This window comes from Gobio gobio, assembly GCF_949357685.1.
Source record: "Gobio gobio genome assembly, chromosome: 1".
Classification (NCBI taxonomy): Eukaryota; Metazoa; Chordata; class Actinopteri; order Cypriniformes; family Gobionidae; genus Gobio; species Gobio gobio.
Genome location: NC_137097.1, coordinates 43,685,226 through 43,703,872, shown reverse-complemented (window position 1 = coordinate 43,703,872; position 18,647 = coordinate 43,685,226). Strand labels below are relative to the sequence as shown.

Genomic DNA, 18,647 nt, shown 5'->3' with positions numbered 1-18,647 from the left:
TTTCAGATCTCACATTGTGGACTCCAGTGAGCTTTACTGTATACATTTTTCAAGCAAGATGAGACCAATATTTTCCATTTAAAGGGATAGTTCACCCAAAAATTACAATTCTGTCATCATTTATTCACCCTCAAGTTGTTCCAAACCTGTAAATTTCTTTGTTCTGTTGGCAGTAATAGGAAAAAAATACTATGGTAGTCAATGGAAGGTGAGATCTGCTTGGTTACAAAGATTCTTCCTCTGTCTTCAGCAGAACAAAGACATTTATACAGGTTTGGAACAACTTGAGAGGGAGTAAATTACAGACTTTTCATTTTTGGATGTACTATCCCTTTAAGTGCAGAGACCTGTTCTCATTGATTGAAGCTCTTCTTAACGGGAGAAAAAGTGAAGGCCTAAAGATGAAAGCTGGCGAGATATTTGATTCCACATAAACGTCTTTGTGTCTTTCCTGAATCGAGGGAGCGGTTCCAGCAGGACTTTCTCCCCATAGTTCTTTGTTTTCATCAGGTTTCTATAGATCTTTGCTCAGATGAATAATGGAAGTTCTTGCATGGGACATAGACAGATACACTCCTCACTTTGACATGATGTCATGTTAGTGCCGTGTTCCGTGGGATGTGATTTCAATTGTATATATCCATAAAAGTTTAATTGTTACTGAGTTCCCAATGCTTATGTACACAACTAAGTCCAATAAAATGTTAAGGATGTTTCAATCTTTGCTACTAAAGTCAAACTATGTAAGAACTCTTCCTTAATCTGTATCTCTGGAGCTTCCAAAGTAACGCATTGAAAGTTTTTCCAAACTGAAATAAAAAAAAAAGTGGCTATTGGCATCTCAAATTCAGTCAAAAATGTGACTTCAATTAATTTAAATATGCTAATATTTTGTTATTTTTCATCTTTAGATGAGATTTAGTCTTGTAAAAGCAGCCATCATACCCAAAATATGTCCAACTTTCTTCTCTTCCATCAGACTGAGAATGACCCCACCACTGCAGTGTATGCTAACGTTACTGACCTGAAGAAGACCGTTCCTCGCTCTTCGAACTCCTCTGTCTCCACCTGCTCCTCACCTGGCATCGCCCTCAGTCCTGCACCAGACTCCCCGCCTAACTCGGCCGGATGGCAGGTCCATACTGACCACGACAGTGGTAAGGAGTACTACTACCACACTGCCACAGGACAGAGCAGTTGGTCTGATCCCCGTAGCCCCCCCCCAGGAGCTGGTATGGAGTCCACGACCTCTCCCATGCCTGTGTCCACCCCATCTTCAGCTCACTCGCTGGGCTCTGACTGGGAGCAGCTTTTGGATGAGACCACTGGGAAACCTTATTATTATAATCACGCTTTAAAGCAAACCTCTTGGACTGCCCCGGAGCTATCACCACCTCCATCCTCCACGGAAGGGGTACACAGTCATGGCAAGGAGGCAGATGAACCGGTAAGATTCTGTCTGTGTCTCTCTCTGTCTTTCTCTCTGTCTGTGTCTTTCTCTCTGTCTCTCTCTCTCTCTCTTTCTGTCTATATCAGTCCATCCATATTCATCTTTTATTCATTCTTTGCATCCTCAGCCTCCTCTTCCAGATGAGGACTACCCAAAGAATCAGCTTGAGGATTCCCATATTTTACTTCAACTTCCTAAAGATTTTCATTTGCACCAAATCAAGCGTGCCATCATCCCCAGGGCTGTTATGGACACACATAAAGATGTCCCTCTGGGCTGGACTCATTCTGTTGGGGCAGATGGAAAAACTGTTTATACAAGTGAAATCACACATGAACAGGTAATGAAAGTTTATCAGAAAACACACTAGGAGACTGGTAGTACTAATGAATATACTACAATGATCATACACTGCTAAACAGACTGTAATATGTATCATATGTAGATTGGGAACCCTGATCCATAGTCCTGTTTTATAATTTGAGTGGAATTTTGAATTTTGAACATGTTGCTGTTCGTCTTTGCGTCATTACGTTACATCTGTATACATAAAGGAGTCCGGCTAGTATTAGTATTGCATTTGAGGAGGCTGCAGGTGGCGGATTATTTATAGCCTTTTCACCCGTAGTCATAAGCAAAATATTAGACTGTACAGAAATTGAAATCTACACTTTACATCTACACTATTGGTAACGCTAATACACACTAAATACACGTAGTCACGTAATGCTGATGTTGTTAACATTAAAACTTTGAGAGCAAAGTAGAACAATAATAATAATTTGCAGGGTTAGATGTGATATGAGCTAAGCGGTCGTTAGATTTAATCACCGTTTGTAGCACGATTTATTGCAATGTACAGTATCAACACCGGTGCGGTGAATGAATGACAGCCAAACATACTCCTCAAAACATTAGATTCATCCGCGCTGAGGAGCCATGCCAATGCACAACCCATGTAAAGATGATAATTCGGCAAATAACTGCAATCGCAGGTTTCAAACAGAGATGGCAATTAATAATTATCATTATTTTTAATACTCATTCATATTTAATTCATATGATATTTTCTTTGACATTTTAATGCTTGTCACAGTAAATAAGGCATAGCAGAATTATGACTATTGTTTTGTGTGTAGTAGTTTTGGTACCTTCATGATCGACATTTGCTTCACAAAATTATTTTTTGTCTCCCAATTCCAGTGGGTCCAGTCTAAGGATGACAAAGGAAAGTTGTTTTACTACTCAAAAGATGGATCTAAATGTCAGTGGACCCTTCCAGAGGTCTGTGCATGATTTTGCTTAATTGGTTGTTCTGTATTTGTGTTTTTTTGTGTTTGTTTGTTTGTTTGTTTGTTTGTTTTTGTCAAAATCAAAAACCATTACATATTTTTTACAAATGCATGTCTCACCCTGAACTCTGTTGACTCTTTGTGAAGGCTTCGGTCCTGCCCGGTCAGCCAATGAATGGAAACGGAATAGAACAAGATCCTCTACCTTTTTTGAACAACTGGAGATACACAATGACCCATCTCAACGTGTCTCAGGAAGACCTGGTGAGTGGCAGCTCAAGACATTCTCAACCTGGATCTTTTCACCCTCATAGTTTAAGATATACACACTTATTTGACCCTCTTTATCCTTTGCTTTTTAAATAGTTAACATTTATCTGACTTATAAACTCTTAGAGAGATCAGAGACAGCTACACATAAACCAAAATGTTTCATCAAATTATGTGAGGGATGCCCTCAAAGCAAAATCCGTTCTCTTTCACATGAGACATTTCATTCTCAGCTATTTCTGCAGCTGACATCACAGAGACCACAGGAAGGAAGGAAACATCTGGTACCTGATCTGAAACACCACTGCACCTCTTTCCACCACCTAATATTCATTTATTTTTCTTTCTCTTCATTTCCTCCAACAGAAATTTTCCCCCTCACACAGGCGGATCGCCTCTGACAACGCCAGTGATGCATCCAGCACAGGAAATTCACCAGAATCACAGCATTACGTATGTAACCTCTGTTATTTCCAATCCTCATTGGAGCTTTTCACTCATGTCATTTAGTTCCCCCAACAAAACTCATTCATGTGTAACAGTCTCATTCTTGTTTTATTATAATTTTGCTCTGATTCATTTTAAGTTCCTCTAACTGAATGCATTTGCATGCATGATCTTAAATCGATTTTATTAAGGTCATTGTTTAAGGTCATGTTAATAAAAAAATATGTTTTTAAGTCTCGAGTAAATGTAAAAAGAATGAAAAGAAGTCCAATAATGGTGTGAGAACCCATGATTTTGTTTCCTTTCTCAAGGATAAAAAGTTAAGACGGCGGAGAAACCTGTCCAGCCAAAGCACAGATACACATTCTCATCATGTGCGTCTTGAGCTTGTTTTTTAGGCCTGTTAGGGTGTCTGCACCGAGGTCCAAAACTAACATGTCATGCATTAGATAAAAACTAACATCACTGCTTGTTCTCTGATTATCTTGCTTGGCTTTAAACTGTTTGTCATTCATCAGTAGCTGTAGATAATGTTGTTTTGTGGCATGTTTTTCCGTCATTACTCATTTACGTTCTACAAACACACACATTTTAACAACTGTTGCACTAACATCACACACAATTTACCCTCTACTCTCTAAGCTCTGATATGTAGTTCTTGTTTACTTGCCATTATGAAATGAACAAATGGTTTATTTTTAATGTTCAAAAAGAGTTTTTGTTTGTCCCTTGTCTTTTGCATTCAGCAGTCATCACTGGAGAAGGCTGGGATTCTCAACAAGACCAAAGTCGCTGAGAATGGAAAGAGGCTAAGGTGGGGACTTAAATGAACAGCTAATCTGTGGTTAAACAGTATAGTCATACATCACCTAAGTAATGATGGGAAAATGTTAATCAGTCATCTGCTTAGGGGCCATTGACTCGACACCGTTTTCAACTGAAAACTGAAAACTTTCGGCTGTTCATGGCTTGTTTCCGCCGCGCGGTACCGTCCAGTACGCAATCTTTACTGTTTCCATTGTCCGAAGTTGTGAATGGTACCCTAATTCCAAACCACTTTTTTGGCACCCTTCCGTTAGTGTACCTAGCACAGTAGTTCGGTACTAAAGGGTGGAGCTAGACTCACTGTGCGGCTGTGTTTTTCCTTGCAACCTGCAGCCTTGGCTTAAACAAATTTTTTCTTCTTCTTGTGACAAACAGCCACATGCCGAGAAGCAAGAACAAGATCTGGGGCCTGTACCATGATGGTTGTTTAACAAACTCAGGGTTACAGGATTAGTTTAGAGTTGACAAAACCAAACCAATCTGTTCAGGCTTTGTTGGTCCCATGATGCTGATCATCAGCTTTCTCTGTCAACTCACGCTTTGATCCTGAGTTTAGGAGTTTAGCTGTGACATCAGTAGTAAACAGCCAATCACACGCTGTGGATCAGTGAATCTGAGATTCACTTCTCGCGAGAGAAGCAGCAAGATTAATTTTTCTCTTCTGCAGAATATTACATGATTGAAAAATATTAAGAATTTAAACAAATTTACACAGCAAGAAGAAAAGAGCTGTCTATAAAAGAGGAAACTTAAAGAAAATATTCACTACGTCAATGCAAGTAAAAGTTATGAAGTTAGTTTAGTTGATATATAGAGAATTGAGTAATGTAGTAATTTTTATAGCTTTAGTTATTGATTTTAAAGCTTATTTGTATGACCTTTGTATAGGCTATTTATATTAATTTCAACTAAGTGCCTATTAATGATTGATTAACTAAAATGATACATGTGTAATTTAAAATGTATGTAATGTTTACATTTAAATTTAATTTATTTATTTTTTAAATTTATGTAATGATTACGGGTATAATAATTACATAAATGATATCTAAATCATTCAAAATTATTATTATTATAAATAAGCATTGTTAAAAGCCAGACACTTTAGTCTTTAATAGCCATTTGCTTTGTAGTGACCTTTAATTTGGAGTAGAAACAGGGGGAGTGACTTCATTGCATCAGAGGTGTGTCACTTTGCTCACAGCTGATTGGTCCAATTTCAGTTTGATCTCTTATCTAGAACATAACCTGCCCTGGAGCAGGTTAGCCGTGGAGCGTAACTTACTATGGAGATGAACACTGCTAAAAGCCAAACCACTTTAATGCTACCTAAAACCCAGGATTAGCACAAACTAATCTTAAACATATCTGGCTAGCTAGCTAAACCGGCTTCATGGTATAGGCCCCAGGTGTGTGTTGTCTTCATCGCATTAGAATGACGTTGATCGCTACACCACGCCTATCATAAGTGTACTGTTGGAGGTGGAAACGCAAGCCAGATCAGGGTTTACAGTCTCGATTCACACTGTACTGTACCGCACTGCTCGGTGGAAACCAGCCATTATACAACATCTGTGTTTTGGGGGCCTAAAATCGCAAGTTTTTGCAAATGCTACCTTTATCGTCTCCATGTAAACTACAAAAACATGAATTTGTGAAAATGGTGAAGTCATGCGCATGAGTATTGCGTGTTCAGTCTATAGGTGGGGAGTGTCTCTTTACAAAGTGACAAGTGACATGGCCAACTACTGGCCTGGCAGCAAAAAACTTTGTTTTTAGTAGTTTTTGCGGATGTGTGTGAACAGGGATCGTTTTGACAACGTTGTCGTCTGTATGTGAAAAACCAGAAGGAAAAACTTGGATTCCGTTTTTAGTACATCGCTGATGTGTAAACGTACCCTTAGTTTTTATGTTTTACCTTAGGCCCTGTCCACACGAACACGGGTATTTTCAAAACCGCAGCTTTTTCTACGCGGTTTGGCTGTTCGTCCACACGCAAACGCAGTATCCGGTTACTGAAACCGGACTTTTTTGAAAACTCCGGCCAGGGTGAAGTTTTTTAGAAACTCCGGTTACAGCGTTGTCGTGTAGACGGTGAAACCGGAGATTTCGGCTTGTTAAGTCGAAATGTGCGCCGTTATCGCTTTTGTTTATGAGTGGAGTCTATGCAATGGCGGACGTAACTTTTAATAACTCTGCTAACAGCGCTTATTACATACCGTATATACAGATACATGCGCAGTTATCTCATTGTATTGCAGAACAGAGGCGCCAGAATACAATAATACAACATAGTAAGGCAAGTGTGTGAAGCTTCAGTCCACTTGAGCCCTGCCCCTGTGTATATACAGTTACCTGTCACTGATTCCAAAGTAAACTTGTAGAAGGGTTTCACTGAGCCCATGGCATCCCTCAGTGCATCGGTGCCGTGGATGGGACCCATGTGGAAATCAAGCAGCCAATCATAGCGCGGTTTTTCGTTTTCATGTGGACGGAGATTTTTTTAAAACCATGCTTGTGTGGACGCGATTTTTTTTTAAAACGGAGGAGGAAAAACTCCGGTTATAAAAATACCCGTGTACGTGTGGACTAGGCCTTAGGCCAGGGCAGGGGTGCCCAATCCTGTTCCTGGAGATCTACCTTCCTGCAAAGTTCAACTTCAACCCTGATCCAACACACCTGAAGCAGCTAATTAAAGATAATTACAGACAGGTGTGTTGGATCTGAACTCTGCAGGTAGGTCGATCTCCAGGAACAGGATTGGGCACCCCAAACTGAACCGAACTCCTTTAATCTAAATTATTTACTTGATTAATTTCAGTAGTAATATTAATTACATGCATTTTGATGGTTCTTTGACATGAAGGTAAACAAATAAAATATTTCTTCTCTTTTTAGAAAGTGTTTTTTTATGATTTAGTTAATTATTAACTTCTCATCAAGTCATGAACCCTGGTTTGGGAAACCCTGCGTTTCTTTACGCACTTCATTGTTCAAGGCTCAGGGAAGGAGGCAGGAACCGACGAGTAATGTGTTCTATGTAATTTTAATAGCAAAATAAACAAACAACAAAACTAAAGGAAGCGGCACCCCCTCATGGACAACTGCCACATATAAACACAACATAAATGCTAAATCCGCATACTAGCATACTACTCTTACTCCTCCTGTCATAGAAAGATATGGTAAAAATAGTAAGAGCAGTATGCTAGTATGCAGTTCCAAATTCAGCAAAAGTCCCATGCCTGGTCCTTTAGCTTCTTGCACTGTTGTCACTGTCGAGCTCCTCCGTGGGACCCGAGACCGGTGTGACCGGTGCTCATTACCATTCACTCCAACAGCTCTCGGCCCTGCCCTGCTTAATGCCACAGAGAGTTTACATAAAGATTCCCTTTCATATATATTGCACATATGCTGTGAATAGAGTAAGATTAAACAGAGTTTGATCTTTAAAGTGTGTTATGTATCTCTGCTCTGAATTCCCTGCTGCTGTCTGTGCAGGAAGAACTGGGCACAGTCGTGGACCGTTCTCCATGATGGCATACTCACTTTCCACAAAGACCCTAAATTTACACCTGCTGGGATGTCTGTAAGTTCACCTGATCTGTTTACTTAATTTGGGATACACAATAGATCAGTAACAAATCACTTATCGGCTGATATTTGTTCTTTTTTTAAAAAAATATCCTAGTTGATATTGGATATATAGCCTGGTTTATATTTAATTCTACATGCTCATTTCCTCTATTTTTACATTTAGATTTCCTTTGCAATTATTTTTAAATCTTTTAAAAGATGATAATTTAATAAAAATTTTTAAATGTAATCTTTAAATCAGATCTCACAATGAATATACATTTTTCATACTCTATGTTGTGATGCCTAAATTTACTTGTAAACACTTGGTTTTTAGCATTTCATTTTTAGACAAAATAGTGTAGAATTGAATATCAGCCATTTTTTGTTTTTTGACACGCCTAGATGGTCTGGTACAGTGTGGATATAGACAAATCACATAGCACCTATGCGGTCTGTTTTTTTAATCAAGCAACTTTCTTATAAACTGATTGCCATTGGTTGACTCCTGCAGACCAAGTCCAATCAGATTGTCCCAGAGTACACAGTGGAACTGAAAGGAGCGACTTTGTCATGGGCGTCTAAAGAAAAGTCAAGCAAGAAGAATGTTTTAGAGGTAATCACTGTGACTCAGTTCAGTCTCTGAAAATAAATTAACAAAGGACTTGCATACTGTGAAATGTATTACATTGCTTTTCCAGGAATTCATATTTTCTATTGTGATCAGTTTAGTAATAGGCCAGTGTGACTGGTGACCTTTGTTTTGACAATAAAACATAAATGCTGCTTAAACTCTTACGCTATTAAGAACATGTGTTGCAGTTTAAGGTGTGGTAAAGCCAGGAAGTATGTTATCTTATGCACAAATATTTTCATTTATAGCTTTGATATTGCTTTGCTGGCAATAATTGTTGACTTTTGCCCTTTAGAGATTTTGTGGTAAGCATATACAGTCCATATTTTTAATATTAAAGCATGTAATACTGTCTATTGTCACTGAGCAGCTCAAGACACGTCACGGCACTGAGTATCTGATACAGTATGACACAGACAGCATCATACATGACTGGCACAAGATCATTATGGACACTATCAAACTTCTGGTAAGTGCTGCCCCATGCTGGCCACAAACAGTATAACAGAAAATACCCCATCACATTTGCTGAAAATGATGTTGAAAATATTTTTGTGATCTTTCACAGCATGACCATGGCCATTACTCAGAGGATGAAGTGGAAGAAATCCCAGAAAAATCTCCATTGCCTGCAGATAAAGAGAAGAAGACTGAATGTGAGGAACTGAATCAGATGCACATCAAGTACATCACGGTTATTAATGACTTAATTCAGCATCTTTGTGTTTTTACATATTTTTCTTATAGCAACAAGACTGAGTTCCACAAGTAGCATAGACATAGAACAGGGCCGTGTCCGTACCAAGCTACGCAAGTTCCTCCAGAGGCGGCCCACCCTGCAGTCAGTCAAAGAGAAGGGCTACATCAAAGGTTAGTATCAACTTTTGCTTTTCAGCATTAATCAGTGACACTGTTTAGTCCATACATATATAGAAGACCAGTGTTGGGGGGTAACTAGTTACATGAGTTATGTAATTTAATCACAAAATAATTGTAACTGTTATTCGTTAAAGTTACTGAGAAAAAATGTGTAATTCAATTACAGTTACTTATGAAAATGTTAATGATTACAAAGCGGGCTACATCTGAATATTTTCCGTAAAAAGCTAGGATATGTTGAATAATATTAATTTGTTGCTTTGCCTGTTTTTGATGTGCACGGTGCCTCCTGCTATTGAAAGGCTGTTTAGTAAAGCAATGCTATTCTTTGGATTGGTTTTCTTGTTTGAGCTCTCTTGCATCACGTCTGCCAATTACATCAGTCCACATTGCCGCTGAAAGCTTTAGGCTACAACCTGTCTGAGAGTTGCCACCATGGCGCATGATAAAAATGCGTTGGAAATCACAGAAAAATCATTTCATCCAGGAATTAGAAAAGGGTGCAAATATAACAGTTCAGTGCAAAATATGTTATTGTAAATAATAACATATGTATATTAAAATGCTAACGACATCAAAGGTTTCGATGTCGAACCCGAGGAAGCATCTCCTATGATGAGTTTTAACCTTAAAGGTGCACTGTAAACAGCCTATCAGTTCATCCCTTCCTTTTTGAAGCACATAGAGAAGCTACGGTGGCTGACACAGGACAAAGATGTGGTCGTCTGAGACAGCAGAGAGTAACTAGCGCTCTGTAGAGCAGTTTGTCCAATTAGGGCTACTGTAGAAACATGGCGGCACAAAATGGCGACTTCACTGTAAGGGGACCCGCGGTGTATGTAGATAGAAATGGCTCATTCTAAGGTAATAAAAACATAACAGTTCATTATGTAAGGTCCTCATAAATACTACACACTACACCTTTAAGCGCCACCTATTGGACAAATCTCTCTTTTAGTTTGTCCCATTTTGAATTGCAAAATTAGAGCTATTTAAAGGGTTAGTTCACCCAAAAATGAAAATTCTGTCATTAATTACTTACCCTCATGTCGTTCGACACCCGTCAGACCTCCGTTCGTCTTCGGAACACAAATGAAGATATTTTAGTTGAAATCTGATGGCTCTGAAAGGCCTCCATTGGCACAATGCACGGTTCACTCTCAAGACCCTTAAAAGGTACTAAAGACGTCGTTACAAAGTCCATCTCACTACAGTGGTTCTAAAATAACTTTATGAATCGGCGAGAATAGTTTTTGTGCGCAAAAACCCCTAAATAACGACTTATATAGTGATGACAATTTCAAAACACGGCCTCATGAAACTTCGAAGCGTTATGAATCAGTGAGTCGAATCATGATTCGGATCGCGTGTCAAACCGCCAAACTGCTGAAATTTGGCGATCCAAACTGCTCATTCGACTCACTGATTCATAACGCTTCGAAGCTTCATGAGGCCGTGATTTGAAATTGTCATCACTATATAAGTCGTTATTTAGGGTTTTTTTGCGTACAAAAACTATTCTCGCTGATTCATAAAGTTATTTTAGAACCACTGTAGTGAGATGGACTTTGTAACGACGTCTTTAGTACCTTTTAAGGGTCTTGAGAGTGAACCGTGCATTGTGCCAATGGAGGCCTTTCAGAGCCATCAGATTTCAACTAAAATATCTTCATTTCTGTTCCGAAGACGAACGGAGGTCTTACGGGTGTCGAACGACATGAGGGTAAGTAATTAATGACAGAATTTTCATTTTTGGGTGAACTAATCCTTTAACTACACAATGATTGGTAATTGAGTCTAAACAATATTTTAGGTGGAATATAACCTGTTTTTTAGAGGTTAAATATTTGAAAATGATTGAAAGTTGAAAACATTCGTTAGAAATTTAGAAAAGTAATCAAAAAGTAATCAAATGTTCTCAGTAACATTACTTTAATAAAGTAATTGAAATAGTTACACTACTTATTACATTTTACATTGTAATCTGTAACCTATTACATTTCCAAAGTAACCTTCCCAACACTGTAGAAGACTCAATTAATTCAAGCAGATATCAATGAGAAGTTGACAGTCATGAACTATTTAATATTCACTTTATGTTGTACTATAGTAAATCCTTTTAACTTTCAATTTGTTACTTTGTTTACAGAGAATGTGTTTGGTTGCCACCTAGACACCCTCTGTCACCGGGAAAACACAACCGTGCCCAAGTTTATGGAAAAATGCATCAGATCTGTTGAGAAAAGGGGTAAGCATTCATTTTGGCATCTGATAAAGAGTTTGAGTTCACACCAAGGATGTTAAATATTATAGCAGAGTCCACACCACAACTATAACGATAACAGCACTGAGAAACGATATCATTTGGAATCACTTTCACAATGATTTTTCCCAGCTGATAAACAATAAAAACATTGAGAGGCAATCAGAATCCTTCCCGCTTTAAGGAGCTTAAGCATTTAAAGTGTGGGATGGCAAAACTGCAGCATGCTTCTAATCAACAAAAATATATGATATAATTATTATTGTTGTTGGTGTGAACATACCTTAAGAAAAGTCATCTAAAGTGTCAGTGTCTGTTTGCCTGGTGCAGGTCTGAAAATAGATGGCATCTACAGAGTGAGCGGGAACCTGGCTGTCATCCAGAAGCTGCGATATAAAGCTGATCACGGTAAACAAGAACTAGACATCATGAAAGATCACCACAATTACTTTTATTGTGTTTCAACCGTTTCACTGTACACACTGTAAACACCATTGCTACAGCTATAGTCAACAATTTTATTCTGAATTGATTTAATCAATGTTTTTAAAGTTCTCACCAGGACAATTGTTTTAGAAATGATCAAATGTCAAAATTGAAAGGGCTTACATAGTTTTTTTTACAAGGGGTTAGAGTTTGTTTTAAATTGTTTGTCATTGTACTTTAACTATTCTGTTCTAGCCATGAAATGGTGCTGACATAAATATAAAATAAAAGAGTGTAGAAATAAATGTCAATATATTGTAAATATATTAATGGTTACTGCTGTAAAATCATAATAAATTCATGTGGATCTCCTTCAAACAATGAATTTATCATCAACATAAAATGTTTGTTTCATTGACAATACAAAACTGTATTTGCCTTTCTTTCTGTAGAAGAGGAGCTGGATCTGGAGGACGGGCAGTGGGAAGAGATCCATGTGATCACGGGAGCTTTGAAGCTTTTCCTACGTGAACTTCCTGAGCCTCTTTTCCCCTTCAGCTTTTTTGATAGGTTCATCGCTGCCATTCGTGAGTGTAACTGTCCTGTTTTAGAGAACAAATGAATTGTATACCTAATTAATACACACGTTTGTTTTTTAACACAGTTTGTTAGATATTAGAAATAATATATTTTTGACATGGAAACTAGTGATGTACAGTACATTTTCTTGGTTACACTTTACAATAAGGTTTCATTAGTTAACATTAGCAATACTACTAATTATTACTAATAATAAACTGCACTTTTACAGCATTTATTAATCTTTGTTAATGTTAATTTCAACATTTACTATTACATTATTGAATTTAAAAGTTGTGTTTGTTAACATTAGTTAATGCACAATAAACTAACATGAACAAACAATGAATAGCTGGATTTTTATTAACTAACGTTAAGCAAGATTAACACATACAGTAACAAATGTATTGCTCATGGTTAGTTCATATTAGTTAATACATTAACCTTATAACCTTATTGTAAAGTGTTACCATTTGCTTTGACAGTGATCTGATTTGGTATGATTCTTTACTAAATGATGCATTGCATTATGAACTTTGAAATGTGTGATTAATGATTCTTTTTGACTTATTTGATTATTATGGGCCCTATCATACACCCGGCGCAAGCGACACAGTTATCATTTTCACGTCCAGCGCAACATTGTTTAGAAAATACACTCGCGGCCATCTGTTCGCCCATGGGCGTGCTGATCTGAAAACGAAGTGTGTTCAGGTGCATTGTTAGCCCGTTGCTATTTTGAGGCAAGTGAAAACGACTGCGTCATTGACCAACAAAAAATTAAATCAAGAATTGTTCTTGTTTTCTAGAAATGAGTGACTACAGCCAGAAAGTGTCGTATATACGAGATCTGGTGAGAAACTTGCCTTTACCCAACCACGACACCATGGAGGTTCTCTTCAAACATCTCCGAAAGTATGCACCTCTTTTTTTTGCTCAGTTTTAATGTGGTATATGTCTGTAGTATGATGAACATCTTTGTCACATACACTATATTGCCAAAAGTATTGGGACACTCCTCCAAAAATCATTGACTTCAGGTGTTCCAATCACTTCCATGGCCACAGGTGTATAAAATCAAGCACCTAGGCATGCAGACGCTTCTACAAACATTTGTGAAAGAATGGGTCGCTCTCAGGAGCTCAGTGAATTCAAGCGTGGTACCGTGATAGGTTGCCACCTGTGCATTAATCCATTGGTGAAATTTCCTCACTACTAAATATTCCACGGTCAACTGTTAGTGGTATTATAACAAAGTGGAAGCAATTGGGAATGACAGCAACTCAGCCACGAAGTGGTAGGCCACGTCAAATCACAGAGCGGGGTCAGCACATGTTGAGGCGCACAGTGCGCAGACGTCGACAACTTTCTGCAGAGTCAATAGTTACAGACCTCCAAACTTCGTGTGGCCTTCAGATTAGCTCAAGAACAGTGTGCAGAGAGCTTCATGAAATGGGTTTCCATGGCCGAGCAGCTGCACCCAAGCCTTACAACACCAAGTGCATTGCAAAGCGTCAGATACAGTGGTGTAAAGCACGCCACCACTGGACTCTAGAGCAGTGGAGACGTGTTCTCTGGAGTGATAAATCACACTTCTCTGCCTGGCAATCCGATGGACGAGTCTGGTTTTGGCTGTTGCCAGGAGAACGGTACTTGCCTGACTGCATTGTGCCAAGTGTAAAGTTTGGTGGAGGGGGGATTATGGTGTGGGGTTGTTTTTCAGGGGTTGGGCTTGGCCCCTTGTTGTTTCAGTGAAAGGTACTCTTAATGCTTCAGCATACCAAGACATTTTGGACAATTCCATGCTCCCAACTTTGTGGGAACAGTTTGGGGATGGCCCCTTCCTGTTCCAAAATGACTGTGCACCAGTGCACAAAGCAAGGTCCATAAAGACATGGATGAGTGAGTTTGGTGTAGAGGAACTTGACAGGCCAGCACAGAGTCCTGACCTCAACCTGATAGAACACCTTTGGGATGAATTAGAGCGGAGACTGTAAGCCATGTCTTCTCGTCCAACATCAGTGCCTGACCTCACAAATGCGCTTCTAGAAGAATGGTCAAAAATTCCCATAAACACACTCCTAAACCTTGTGGAAAGCCTTCCCAGAAGAGTTTAATCTGCTATAGCTGCAAAGGGTGGGCCAACTCCATATTAAACCCTACAGATTAAGAATGGTGTGTCATTAAAGTCTATGTGCATGTAAAGGCATGAGTCCCAAAACTTTTGGCAATAGTGTATGTTATTTTCACTTGTCTTTGGTATTAACAGTGATCAGATAATTCAAGAAACTCTGCTGAAGCACTAAATCCATTTACCCATCTGTCCTCCAGGGTGATTGATCATGGTGATCTGAACCGCATGTCTGTCCAAAGTATGGCCATTGTGTATGGCCCAACATTGCTGAGACCGCAGGAGGAGTCCAACATCACCATGCACATGGTCTTTCAGAACCAGATTGTGGAGCTCATACTTAACGAGTTCAATGAGCTTTTCCAAACCAAATGAAATTACACAATGAAGAGAATACAACCATCGGCACCATCTTCTAACGTTCCCATCACTTCTCCAGATAAATGAGCAAGGTTACTAACTGTTTTCTGTCTACTGGATATTGACTATCCCAATCAAAAAAAATCTAAAAATTATATATATATATATATATATATATATATATATATATATATATATATATATATATATATATATTATTTTTTAATTTTTTTATAATTTTTTTTTTTTTATTAGAAGTAATCAAAACGTCACATTAAATAAGTGCCCTGTGAAACTCCCTAAGAGATCATCAGCTGATATGATCAGACAGATGTTTTTTTGTAAAGAAAGACAAATTCTAATTTGTCATGGTTTTATGTTTGAGATTAGACAGTTGTAGAGGTCTCAACTTGCAACAATTGCTTTGAAGATATTAGACATAAGCAGAGCACATGTACTTGTTACTGAATAATATACTGTATATTATTTCTACTCATCCAAAACTGTTCCCGTGGAACAACATTTTTTAATTAGCCAAACAAACAAGCTTTTTCCTGTGAGATTTCTGTGCAGATGTTGAATGAACAAGTAAAGGTCCTCTACAAAAGTATGGACATTTGCTTGATTTGTAATTTTTCTCTGAACAAAGATCTTGATGATGAAACCTGGGTTTAAAAGTGCTTGATCACCAATGTGGAGGAAGCACTAGGCCTATAAACTTGAGTGTTGAGGAGACTGAGAAAAAAGTGTTTTATCGATCAACTGTATGACTAATATCTTTAATCTTTAAGATCTAACATTGTTATAAAATACTGACAGTACAATGTACAGACGTATGAAAACGAATATAATGAACAATGGAACATTATGCAGTAAAGTAAAATGTGGATTTGCATTGTGGATACAGACTAAAGCTGTACATATTTTACATATATTGTTTATATAAAAATATGGTTAAGAAATAATTAGCAGTTTAATTTCAATACAGAGATAAATATTCTGTAAATAAAACAGCTTCACCATATTTAATTTGATGCAAATATGTGCATAGTTTTTACACTGGTAATTACTTAAATCTAGGAAATATATCAAGGTATAATAAAGAAATGTTGTTTTTAGTATTAAAAGAGTGCATATATACAATAATTATTTTGCAAGTCAGATGAAAAGTATGTACATCAATTTAAGATAGTGAACAGATATTATCACTGGACTATATATCAATGCAATTTGAGAAATTATAAATAAATATGGTGCCTTCATTTTCACTCTTCGGTTCCTGTCTTTGTTTATTGCTCCCTGAAATATTTTCAAGCTTTCAATAACCAGTTTGTCAATTTAAACAAGAGTGTGTACTTTTCTAACTGTGAAAAAATGTGATTATAAGTTGTTGTTTTATGTATTACACTACAATATGTAATATATCTTCTTGCACTTCACTATCTATGATTATATTTATAATTATTTAGTCTTTTTACGGACTAAAATGTTAAATATAAATAGTCTAGTAGTAAAAGTAAATAATACAGAGGAAAAATAATAAGTGTAATTCTAACCCATAATACATAGACAGAGAAAATTAACAGAAAGTTAAGTTCTAACTATATTTTGTTGAATATTTTCTCATTAGGTAATAAATTATGAATATATTTGTTTTATGTTTGGCCTTCCATAATGGAATAGTAGTAGATTAAGGAGTTTTATCTTCTGTACAAATGCACGGTTCCACAGACAAGATATTCCCGGGCTAAAATGCATGTTTGAGCTGTTTTAACTGAAAGCAACTTGCACTGACATATCTTAAATATCAGTGCCATTGTTTTGTTTAAAAAGCTACTTAAATTTCCCAATTTAACTACTCCTGGCTTAAAGAGATAGTTCACCCCAAATTCTGTCATCGTTTAATCACTCTCATATTGTTCCAAACCAAATCTCTTTGTTCTGCTGAACCTAAATTTTTGGAAGAATGTTTGTAACCAAGCAGATCTTCCTTGCCCCCCCCCCCCCCCCCCCCCCCCCCCCCACCATGGTACATCAACTGTCTGGTTAGAACATTCTTCCAAAAATCTTCCTCTGTGTTCAGCAGAACAAAGACATTTATACAGGTTTGGAACAACTTGAAATGATGACAGAATTTTCATTTTTGAGTGAACTATCCCTTTAATCTACACCCTGTCTGTGCAATCAGGCAAAGCCAAAATATTCCTCGTAGTTTTAGCAACACCTCCTGGTTGTTCGCCGCGAGACACCTGACGTATATCGCATATGGATGATTTGATTGGTGCAGCGTCTAACGTCACAGAAGACGGAACAAGCATGGAGGGAAAGACTCAGGACGCGTCCTCGACAGCGCCAAAACATCTTACACCCGCACAGAAACAGCTCCTCAAGAGCCAGCAGGAACTGGAATACTGGAAAAGGCACGCAAAACAAATCCGAAGCCGTAATTTGATCACGGGTCTGACCATCGGAGCCTTTGTGGTGGGCCTATGTATCCTTCATAGTTTCATAACATGACAGCCGAGCCTCAAATGATTTATTTGCAAAAGTGGATAATCGTTTTGCATATTTAATTAAATTAAAAAAAAACTTATAAAAATACCATTCATACTTTCCTACTCTGCAAAGGTATTTTAGAATGGTCATACTGGTGTTATTGGCGCAACATTTGACCTTAGTTTCTTCTAAAATACCATCCTTACTACAGTAAAACTGTGTATTAGCCACCACTGTAATAAGAAAATACAGAAAATGCCTAACCCTGAAGGCCATTCCATAAATGTATGATTCATTTTAGTAACGCTGGTATTTTCGTGGCCCTTTGTTTGTCACGTGACTTTTCATAGGTGTACCAAAGGGGCTGCTGATTATGGTACTTCGATATATATCAAGTTAATTAATGATTACCATATTATTTTTGTACCATGATAATCTGCAATGTACTCCAATTTACAATAGCTTAATGTTTTCCATGGCATAAAAAAACATTGTAGCCTATTATCATGGTACCATACAGTATTATGCATTTGTGTTTCCATTAAATATGTTAATAGCACATTTTCACATACTAAGTTATTTAATTTCTGCTTATTCATTATTAATCTTCTCCAGTTGTGTGACGTAATGACCTTTAACTACTACATCAATCCATCAGTCAGCTACACCATTCTCTCAGTCAGGCAGGAGAGAATCATGGACGAGATTGATGACGAGGCAAAGATCTTCATCATGAAAGGGCCTCGGACGGGGGCCAACTCTTAGTCTTAGTGATGCCGAACTTAAGGAGCTGCAGCTGTGCAATGTTTGCAAGACAGTTAACATTTGTCTTGATGTTTGAGACTGTGGATCTTTTGCAACCAGTGTCAATGAATATATCTTTTCCAGTGGCCACATTATATGATACAAAGCAAAATGTGAATGCCTTCATGAATGCGTTTTTCCACTAAGGAATGATTAAAATAAATATTTATTTGAATAATTTCTTGTCTTTGCTTTTTCTTATGTTAGTAACTGTG

General features: G+C 37.7%; 2 protein-coding genes across 5 annotated transcripts in view; both read left to right on the top strand.

The window, feature by feature from the left end:
- arhgap27l (Rho GTPase activating protein 27, like) overlaps window positions 1-15,268 on the top strand; it is a 29,153-nt gene extending 13,885 nt beyond the window's left edge. Inside the window, exons 4-20 of one of the 4 annotated variants that reach the window (XM_079826985.1) lie at window positions 980-1,447; window positions 1,578-1,790; window positions 2,654-2,734; window positions 2,890-3,006; window positions 3,379-3,465; window positions 3,771-3,833; window positions 4,209-4,273; window positions 7,786-7,873; window positions 8,375-8,476; window positions 8,865-8,963; window positions 9,063-9,150; window positions 9,242-9,364; window positions 11,523-11,621; window positions 11,967-12,044; window positions 12,515-12,649; window positions 13,451-13,556; window positions 14,973-15,268. In XM_079826985.1, coding sequence (XP_079683111.1) covers window positions 980-1,447; window positions 1,578-1,790; window positions 2,654-2,734; window positions 2,890-3,006; window positions 3,379-3,465; window positions 3,771-3,833; window positions 4,209-4,273; window positions 7,786-7,873; window positions 8,375-8,476; window positions 8,865-8,963; window positions 9,063-9,150; window positions 9,242-9,364; window positions 11,523-11,621; window positions 11,967-12,044; window positions 12,515-12,649; window positions 13,451-13,556; window positions 14,973-15,147 — 2,187 coding nt within the window. In that variant the 3' untranslated portion in view covers window positions 15,148-15,268. Of the gene's footprint in view, window positions 1-979; window positions 1,448-1,577; window positions 1,791-2,653; window positions 2,735-2,889; window positions 3,007-3,378; window positions 3,466-3,770; window positions 3,834-4,205; window positions 4,274-7,785; window positions 7,874-8,374; window positions 8,477-8,864; window positions 8,964-9,062; window positions 9,151-9,241; window positions 9,365-11,522; window positions 11,622-11,966; window positions 12,045-12,514; window positions 12,650-13,450; window positions 13,557-14,972 lie in introns of all 4 variants that reach the window. The other 3 variants (XM_079826984.1, XM_079826987.1, XM_079826986.1) reach the window with 3 other exon arrangements.
- Window positions 15,269-17,436: 2,168 nt separating this feature from the next.
- On the top strand, window positions 17,437-18,647 carry coa3b (cytochrome C oxidase assembly factor 3b). Its single transcript, XM_079827225.1, has 2 exons — window positions 17,437-17,623; window positions 18,287-18,647. The coding sequence occupies exons 1-2, from the start codon at window positions 17,449-17,451 to the stop codon at window positions 18,391-18,393; spliced, it is 282 nt and encodes a 93-aa protein (XP_079683351.1). The 5' UTR covers window positions 17,437-17,448; the 3' UTR covers window positions 18,394-18,647.